Source organism: Melampsora larici-populina (genome assembly GCF_000204055.1).
Source record: "Melampsora larici-populina 98AG31 unplaced genomic scaffold MELLAscaffold_44, whole genome shotgun sequence".
NCBI lineage: Eukaryota > Fungi > Basidiomycota > Pucciniomycetes > Pucciniales > Melampsoraceae > Melampsora > Melampsora laricis-populina.
This window is the reverse complement of record NW_006768808.1, coordinates 750,776-761,090: the sequence shown is the minus strand read 5'-3', so window position 1 is coordinate 761,090 and position 10,315 is coordinate 750,776. Positions and strand designations below refer to the sequence as shown.

General features: G+C 39.1%; 1 protein-coding gene across 1 annotated transcript; it reads left to right on the top strand.

The window, feature by feature from the left end:
* Positions 1-6,754: 6,754 nt before the first annotated feature.
* On the top strand, positions 6,755-10,116 carry MELLADRAFT_110492 (uncharacterized protein; the record flags this gene model as incomplete). The annotated part of the gene is made up of 6 exons (XM_007414575.1): positions 6,755-6,871; positions 6,949-7,044; positions 7,157-7,531; positions 7,608-7,640; positions 9,681-9,861; positions 9,995-10,116. The coding sequence occupies 6 exons, from the start codon at positions 6,755-6,757 to the stop codon at positions 10,114-10,116; spliced, it is 924 nt and encodes a 307-aa protein (XP_007414637.1).
* Positions 10,117-10,315: the final 199 nt, after the last annotated feature.

The following is a 10,315-nucleotide window of genomic DNA, read 5'->3' as shown; positions in this document are numbered from 1 at the left end:
CCCTGGGACCTGGGCTTTCGTCTATCCCGGTCCCAGGGATATAGACTTTGTGGAATAGGTGAAAGCTGATAGTGATTGGTTGTAAATTTTCTCTATGGTTGACTCGGTAGGGATCTTAGTAATGATCACATTAGGTTTTGATGGGTGTGCATTTACCCAAAAGGTGAACTTGTGGTACGGTTAGGTATTGGGTTTTGTTGTTTTATACATATGTGAAGTTTGACATGATGAAAATCGATTTCTTGAAATTTTCATGTATTATTTGTGCCAAAGTGCCAAGTCAGTGGTCGATATTTGAGTTGTGGTCTGGAAATTGTGAAAATTGGCAGAAAGATAGGTTTTATCCACAATACAGGCGGTTTCAGACCAGTATTGGGGTTAAATCTGATGTTTATTCCAGTTTTATCAATTTCTGACCCGGGGATTCTGAAATTTCAATTTTTGAAAATTGAATTGTCACTTTGACACACCTCGCATTCCGTAGAATACTCATGTATGCGGGTTTTGGACTCAAATGCACAAATGGATTGATTATTTCATGGAATGTTTTGAGTTCTCCTTGAAATTGTGAACAGATGTCCTGTTATTATTTGCTATTGATTAAATGTTTCCTTCTTTCACATTCACTCTGGGGTGAATTTGCCATTCACCCCAGTGTGAATAATCTAGTGTGAATTTCAAGTGTGTATCTGTGCTATGCTTAAGGCTTTAAAGATCTGGAACAACGAAATTCACAAAAATCACCCTAGTGTGATGCAAAATTCACTCTGGGGTGAAATAATTTTCACCCCAGAGTGAATTTCCCGATAACCCAACATGGATACTTGTAATTAGATGAAATTACAAAGCTTACACCCTGGCATATGTCAAACTGACATTTGATTCCTGATTTTATAAGGGAGGGATTTCAAATATTTACACTTACTTTTGGTAGTTTACACAAAAGTAAAAGTACTAGTGATAAGAAACATTTACAGCCAGGTTGTGTGCGTGTATAGTGTTCCAAATATGATGTTTACCCAAATTCCCAAAGAGCACCTTCTCTGGATATTCTGGAAAGTGCTTACAGAGTAAATAAGGGTGCCTGAGCACAAATATACCCTTACTTTGGGTAGATTACACACAGTGAAAAAGTTGTGGTGTTAAGACACTTTCACAACAAGGTATGTGTGTTATGTGTTCCAAATATGATGTATACTCAATTTCCCTCAGACTACCTTCTCCGGATATTCTGGAAAGTGTGTCATAGGGTAAATATGGCTGCCTCAATTCAATTCCACCCTTACATTCTGGCTGGTGTGAAAAATACAAAAGTTGTTGTGTAAACAAACATTTGTAATCAGGTTACAGTATGTGTGTAACTGTGATACATTTTGATGTATACTCAATTTCCCAAATACCACCTTGTCAGGATATTCTGGAAAGTATGTCATAGGGTAAATGAGGGTCCTGAATTCTATTCCACACTTACATTCTGGCTGGGAATAGAATATGTGCTGGGAATAGAATATGTGTTATAAGCACATATACTATTCTTGTGGATTAGTACTCACTTGGATGAGCTTTCTTTCTAGTTGAGATCTTACACTCCAGTTGGGACAGAGACCTACTAGAATGGCCAATTCTAGTAGGTCTGTGCTTGGATTGGCTTTCTTTCTAGTTGTGATATTACACTCTAGTTGGTACAGAAATTTTGGAGCCAACTACATATATAGTAGATCTGTACTTGGAAGTATTTAATTTATTCTTTGACTCATGGTGGGACATAGTTAACTGCAGTTGGGAAACTTTATACTAAAGGATTTTGTAGCTCATTTAAAGTGGTGGTAACACCAGGAAGAATCACTGAAAGCCAATGGCTGAAATCATAATCTTTCAGAGTTCAATGATCAATTTTAAAATTTGATGCATTCACACCAAAAAGTATTCATACTCAGTTGTGCTTGCTTTCTTTATTAGAAAAGGAAGTGTTGATGAAGTCTACATCTTGACATCCATGAAGGTTGATTTGATACCATGTATCAAAACACTTGAAGTTAAGGAACTCGGGTTTTTTTTTCGAATCTGACCAGTTTATGAGCTGAGGGTTAGGGTGATAGCAACTTGAGGTTCGTTTAACACCTAACCTCAACCTCTTGATTCTAGAATCATCTCGATTGATCATATATTCCACTTCGCATGCGAACGAAGAAAACCAGCACCAACCAACGAAATCCTACAGCAGTCCTTTGCATCAGACTCGGTTCTATTGTTACACCCCCAGTTAGCAGCTGTTCTCTCCTTGTTGTCGGACTCCGTACTACAAACTGGGAGAATTTGCCCTACTGTTCAGGGAGGGCGTAGACTTGGTCTTGTAAACTGCGACCCAAACACTATCCACTATCATCATCCTAGCTCCAATCGCTCCCAATTCAACAGGGTTCAATCATCATCATATTCACATTATCATTGAACATCTGAAATCTTCAAGGTAAGCTTACAGAGTTTCATCTACACATCATCGATTGATAGAGTGCTAACAATTATTTGGTTCTTGATCTCCATACTAGCTCTTAAGCTGTGAAATCAAACGGTAATCTCCAGTTTTGATCTTTATAAATATTGGGAATTAAATATCTATTGATCGATAGCTCTTAATCTCTGGATTCAAGCGATTTGATCAACCGATCCATTTCAACTGAACCCAGACTGTCTTAACCTCTGGAATCAAACCATTCGATCAACCAATTTGTCTTTTGCTCTACTAGCTCTTAATCTCTGGAATCAAACGGATCAATCAATTGAAAAGACTTTATCTCTACTGCCTCCAAATCCAATCAAACGAATTGATCAAACGAATCGGCTTTATCTCTACTGGCTCTAAAACTCTGGAATCCAACGGTTTGTTCAATCAAAACGACTTAATCTCTACTGGCTCTAAAACTGTGGAATCCATCGGTTCAATCAAGACTTTGGAGCTTTAGAACTAAGATTTCAATCACAGCGTAAGACTTCATGAATCACACTGGCATTCAATTAGCTATTTGATGATAGCTAATATTGTATCTTTCTGGATATTTCCTGCTTACTAGGTCTGAACCGGTGTTCTCAGCTTGTGAACTTTAACATATATTAATCATATACTGGGTTCTATTTGAGAATGACTCGGTCAAGGAGTAAACAACGTAAACAAAACGCAGGTGTTAAGGTTTCGAGTTTCAAGTCAAAAACCTCGCCAAGCTACTATAAATCCAAGAACAAATATTGCAAAGAAAAAGCTCTAGGCAACTCTTACACACGTCATCATGCCAAACGAACCGATTTGAAAAGAAAACTTGTCAGGGAGCTTGGATTACCGATAGACACAAAATTTGTGTTTCGTTATAGCCTAAAGGACCAACCTGACCAACCGGAAGGTAAAACCATCACGATTCAAAGCGGAACGGTGGTTGTGATCAACAAAAAGGATCTCTCCATAGGCATGGTGGTCTGATGTACCCCATTTAAAGATATGGATAGCTCACTTAGAGAGAAATATAATCATTCTGTATCAACTACATTTCAACATGCACGTGCCAGAAATCAATGCAAGATACACTGTTCACTTCAACATGGTCAAGAAGGCAACATGAGGATGAAAATGTTATATGTGGTTGGATGGGGTGTTGTGGTTGGAGAGGTGGTTGTGAGCAAGGGAAAACGGCTGGTACATGATTGCATCTTGACGTCTTAATCTTATCCATATTTTACTAATGATTATCAATATTTTACTAATAATTATCAATATTTTACTAATAGGATGACTGATGAATGATTTTTGTATGATTTGATCTAGGCCCTTCTTGCATAAGTGCTTTTACTTCTGCAAATATTGGACGAATTCTTAGCAACAAGGAACGGATGACCCAATTCCATCAGATTTGGGATTTCTGGGCAAAATTCTTTTCATCTTTATCTCTTTGTGTCTTCAAAACAAATCTTGCCCTTGGATTCCAAGCAAACATTCCAGGTTTCGATTCCTTGGCATGGGAAGACACCCAAAATGGATTAGTTTTGCTTCAAACCTTGTTATGACCTGTGATGGCTTTGGTAACCGTTCTCATACTGATAAAGATCATACCAGATATGCTTTTAGGATGTGGGGCATGATTATTCGAGCCAGTGGGCAGCCATATGTTATGGAGGAGGGGGGTCAAGTTGGGGAGGAAAAGGTTAGGCTTGGAAAAGTGGTTGGTTCAAGATTTTGTGTGGATGATTTTGGTATCGAAGTGGACATGGGGGTTTGTAATGGTATGTATGATCTGTTATGGGATACCACAGTGTATATTTGTTCTTATGATGATTGGAAAAATAAAAGAGCTAATTTATTGTTTTTCAGATACCACATTATACTACCTCCTCAATAGCACATGATGCAGAAGGTAAAGTTATGCCACATAAGTCAAGCCAGGTCACTTCATATGGCTCTTCATGTCAAATTTCAGAATCATTGGTCCAGCGTATCAAACTATTAGGTGAAAAAAAAGGAATGAGTGATTTACAATGGAAAAATTATTGTAAAGACCAAGTTAAAACTTATGAGGAAGAATTTGAAACTGAGTATGATAAGGCTTTTGAAAAAGAGGAATTAAGACTGGAGGATCAGGCTAAGAAAAGGGAAGAACATGAAATCAAGAAGTTGTTGGCTCAAGCTAAGAAAAAGCAAAGGAATCAGAAATAAATGATACCATAAATGATACTCATAAAATCTTGTTTTTCAATATTTTCATAATTGTTATTTTTTTTGTTGAGGATTGATTCTTGTGATGAAATATCAAAATACCACAAAATTCTTATTTTGATTTACCGTCACCAGTCATCTATGGGTGAATTAGAGTCACTAATATATGACTGACATTTGAATGAAGGTCTCACATAGGTGATTACAAGGCACCCATATGTGAATTTGAATCACCTATGTGTGATTGACAAAGATGACATTCACCTGCGGGTGACAATGATTCACACTGATGTGAATCCTGCGACTGTAAATCACCAACAGCACGACCCATGAATTCACATGAGGGTGACTTGTTCACATATGGGTGACTTGCTGTCACCCACGTGTGAATTTCATCTGAGTGATTACCTATATGAAGTCACCCGTATGTGAATGAAATTCACATGTGGGTGACAATGATTCACACCGATGTGAATACTGTGACTGCAAATCACTAACAGCACAACCCATGAATTCACATGTGGGTGACAGCAAGTCACCCATATGTGAACAAGTCACCCATATGTGAATTTCATTCACATATGGGTGACTTGCTGTCACCCACATGTAAATTTCATTCACATATGGGTGACTTGCTGTCACCCACATGTGAATTTCATCTGAGTGATTACCTATATGAAGTCACCCATATGTGAATGAAATTCACATGTGGGTGACAGTAAGTCACCCATATGTGAATATGTGAATTTCATTCACATATGGGTGACTATAATGCGAATTTCATCAAAGTGATTACCTATATGAAGTCACCCATATGTGACCCATATGTGAATGAAATTCACATATGGGTGACTACGCTTTTACGTGTGGATATCACTTGCAGTCACCCATAAAGTCACACGGATGTGAGCCACATTTACATATGGGTGAATGCAAGACACATCAGTGCGACGGTAAGTCACACTGAAGTACACACATAAGCATGAACAAAGTGACAGTCACATCTATATTCACCCATATGTGACACATATTCACACTGATGTGACGTATATGTGACATATATTCACACTGATGTGACCTATAATTACATATATGTGAGTTATATGTGTTTATAGGTCACAACAGTGTGAATGTATGTCACATATACGTCACATCAGTGTGAATATGTGTCACATATGGGTGAATATAGATGTGACTGTCACTTTGTTCATGCTTATGTGTGTACTTCAGTGTGACTTACCGTCGCACTGATGTGTCTTGCATTCACCCATATGTAAATGTGGCTCACATCCGTGTGACTTTATGGGTGACTGCAAGTGATATCCACACGTAAAAGCGTAGTCACCCATATGTGAATTTCATATCAAGCTTATGGTCCCCCATCGAGCAATTCGTCAATAATATGCGTGAAAGGTAATGTGAAAGTGGAGGTGAATTAACTTTGGATCAGTCAGTCATCCAACATACAAATTTTTTCCCATCAAACAAAAACATTTGAATCATTTTGTTTTCTTCGTTTTTCATTCAATCGAGTAACTCACTATGGATCAAACACAAGCCCCTCATGGAGATCAACCTACCTCTTCAGACATTCAAGACAACGCCACCACCAATGCTGCAATCAATCTTCCTTCCCCTACTGGCGGTGGAACTTATGCAACTCGCAAAGCGGCCGAAATATACTTGAAGAATTTCGCCTTTGCCAATCACTACGCAATAACTACCCGGGATAGCAAACCATGTATTATAAAGTGGAAGTGTGCTCTAGGTCCCAATGGAAAGCAACTGCTTGCCAAACAAAACGACCCATCGCTTGTCATTCCAACTTGTCCCTTCTCTGTTGAAGTGGTCTATGATGCGGACAGCCGAAACTGGGTTATTAATGTCAAGGATCCCATGCATGATCACGGTGTCATCCCCAACCTCAAACCACCTAAGCTTCCAGATCCTAGTTCGATCAAAACCAAGAAAAGAAAGCAGAGAAGCAATACTATCCACGTTGATCTTACTCATGAATCAAATCCTCCTGACGAATACAAAATTTTGATAAATAAAATGGATTCTCTTGATCCTGATACCCGAAAAGTGCTCCTTGCAAGATTCATCCGTGATTGCGAATTGGCTAAAGCACTTGCAAAGCCAACACTTTCTGAAGATCATATAGAAATAAAGGTATGTTCAAATATATCTTCTCGGTAGAGACAAAGCTCAGTGACTGTAATATTGACTGGATTGGTTGCTGATTTCAGGGGAAAGGAACTCGAGCAACTACTCCAGAGACTTCTCCCAAAGCTAATAAGCCCAAATCATGTATTAACCCAAAGCCAAACGGACATCCAGACAAGGTCAGCAGTTTCATCCATTCAGCCTTAGATATAGTCGTTAGGTTTTTTTTGGTTTTTATCATTTGAATAAAACAATTGAACAATTATACTGTTCATCCTTTTTCTTTTGTAGCAAGCAGAACGAGGAGATCCCAAGGATTCATCTCAAGAACCCGTACAAAGCCTCATCCAACCTTCATCTCCAACACCGGAACAAAGCCTCCATCAAGGAACCTCGGCGAACATCAATCAAGGAAACTCAGTGGATGCTAATCCAGCAGTCAAAGGAACCAGCTCAGCGGAATCGAGTGAAGTTAACAAGCAAGAAACCAATCAGCAATCTCCTCCTCATTCTCAAGGTGAATCACCACTTACTTCTCAGAGTGAGAGTCAGTCACCGCGGACGACACGTGCTCAGAAGGTCTCCCAACTAACCCGTGCTGACAAAAGTAAAGAATTTCGGGTAACTCGCAAATCCACCCGTGTTACCTCTCATACTCATGAGCAAGTAAGTACTTGATCTTTCTCCTGTGGTTATTATGCGATTTCCTATACCTCTTAACACGTTTTTGATATATGATCAGCCTAACCCAAATAGGCAGAAACTGTCAGGAGAGGTAAGTGTATTTTATTTGCATACTCAAATGTGATGGCTGATGAGGGCTCCAGTATTTGCATGAAAAAATTAACCCCACAGCCAAAATCTGCACAAAAACCAAGCAAAAAGCAAAGCAAAAAAAACTCTTAAATAATTCATCAGTAGATCCGGCATTGATTGTGAGTACAAGTTGATCTCTTTTTGATGTAATTCAGTCCAGACACTGACACCAAATAACAGAAGTGGGATTTCCTGTTGACTCTGCCCAGGATCATTTATACGTTTGTCAAGAATGCCACAAATGTGAAGGGGTATGTACTGTGTGCTTTTGCTTCTGTTGCAGTTTCACTGGGTCGGGACGAGGAGGATGCATGGAAGGTGCAAGCGGAGATGGCAGCCCATGTCAACGCAAACTCAAATTGGTACCAAAAAAACTTACCAAAACTCAGTCAATCTCAAACTACGGTCAACAAAATGCTTGCAATTCTCGAATATCCTGACAAGAAAAAAGCACCTTACAAATTGTGGTACCCAATGCCAGGCGGATGTTGTGTTATAGCTAATACTTATAACCGGCCAGTGATATCAGATTCATATACAGGAGCAGTTACCGCTTGCCTTACTACACCACCATTTTTTGAACCTCCAGAGCTGGATACCGACCCCAACCCCATCATACTTGCAGTGATTCAAAAAACCCATTGTATTTTGCTTGAACTGGATTACTTATCTCCCAAGCTCCCAGCTCCCTATATACATCCAGACTGGACGAATTTAAGATCATCTGAAGCCAAAGAATGGAAAGGAATTTTTGGGGATAATATTCAGGTTTACAGACAATGGCGCAGGAAATGTAATGCAGTCACAGCTCCTGATTGTCCAAGACAATAAATCTTGGATGATGAATGATGGAATGTTTCTTTTGTTTCTTTCTGTTCCATCTTGAATATACCCTTGTAATTAGGCTAGCTGGGATTAAGATCATTAATTAAATATACTCTTGAATTGTGTTATAAGAATTCATAAGTTGAAGATTCTAAGGATTCATTTTCCTGCAACACTATAAGAACAAGAATACCTATTTGAATTGATTCATCAAAGATGTTGCCTACAGTCACATATGGGTGAATGTTATTCACATATGGGTGAATGTTATTCACATATGGGTGAATGATATTTACACATGGGTGAAGGATATTTACATATGGGTGAATGTGATTCACATATGGGTGAATGTGATTCACATATGGGTGAATGTGATTCACATATGGGTGAATGTTTCTTTCTCTTCCATCTTGAATATACCCTTGTAATCAGGCTAACTGGGATTAAGATCATTGATTAAATATACTCTTGAATTGTGTTATAAGAATTCATGAAATGAAGATTCCAAGGATTCATTTTCCTGTAACACTATAAGAACAAGAATACTTATTTGAATTGATTCATCAAAGATCTTGCCTACAGTCACATAAGGGTGAATGATATTCACATAAGGGTGAATGATATTCACATAAGGGTGAATGATATTCACATGAGTGTGAATCATATTCACATAAGTGTGAATCATATTCACATATGGGTGAATGTAATTCACATATGGGTGAATGTGATTCACATGCGGGTGAATGTGATTCACATGCGGGTGAATGTGAATCACATATGGGTAAATAGTGTTCACATATGGGTGAATGTGATTCACATATGGGTGAATGTGACTCACATATGGGTGAATGTGACCCACATATGGGTGAATGATATTTACATATGGGTGAATGTTATTCACATGCGGGTGAATGATATTTACATATGGGTAAATAGTGTTCACATCACCTGTGTCACAATAAATGAACGGACTGTATCTGTCCTAAACGTGAGTGTGCAGGCCGGATACAGTCCGCAAAACATACGCCAGACCTTATCAGACTCTTCAGACGCATCTGTGGTCAACTTTAACACCAAGTCAAATTGTCTCCCAACACGCTGTCTTCACTCCTGATTCAATAGAAACACTCATAAGTGCCATAAAGACACTTTTGAGTGGTTCAAACATTCCAAGTTGCGCCCAGACAATGATACCCAGATGCATCTGGATAGCTGCCTCCTTTGGCAAAGTGTGACTGAGCTAATCACCTGTACAGATACATCTGAGAATTTCCAACTGCCTGCCATAAGTTCAGATGCATCTCATTTTTTGAAATCTTCATGCCCAGATACATCTGGTGGGTCACGCACAAAGTGTAAGCCAGATACATCTGCAAGTGCCCAGAAGAATGAATCCAGAGGATCACACGCTTGCAGCTCCAGTCAAGACTTTTCAGGTCTGTCTGCCAGATGTATCTGCAGATGTATCTGGGACCTGACTCGGTACAGATCATTCAATCTTTGCATCGAGATCACCAGATGCAACTGACTTTTTGGACTCTTCATGCCCAGATACATCTGGTGGATCACGCACAGTCTTTTACAGAGTTTGGTGGTCTTTTGGCGCATAAGAAGGCAATTTATGGGAGGTAGGGTCCACAAGAAAGACATCATAGCATTGAATTTACAAGTCTCCACCATCTATCACAACATCGTGGAGTAGCAGCCCTAGATTATTGTAAATCTCGTCATCTTCATTGTCAGCACCTTCCTCATTGTCAGCACCTCCGTCCATCTGATCACCATTGCGTACCATCATTGCATGCGCAG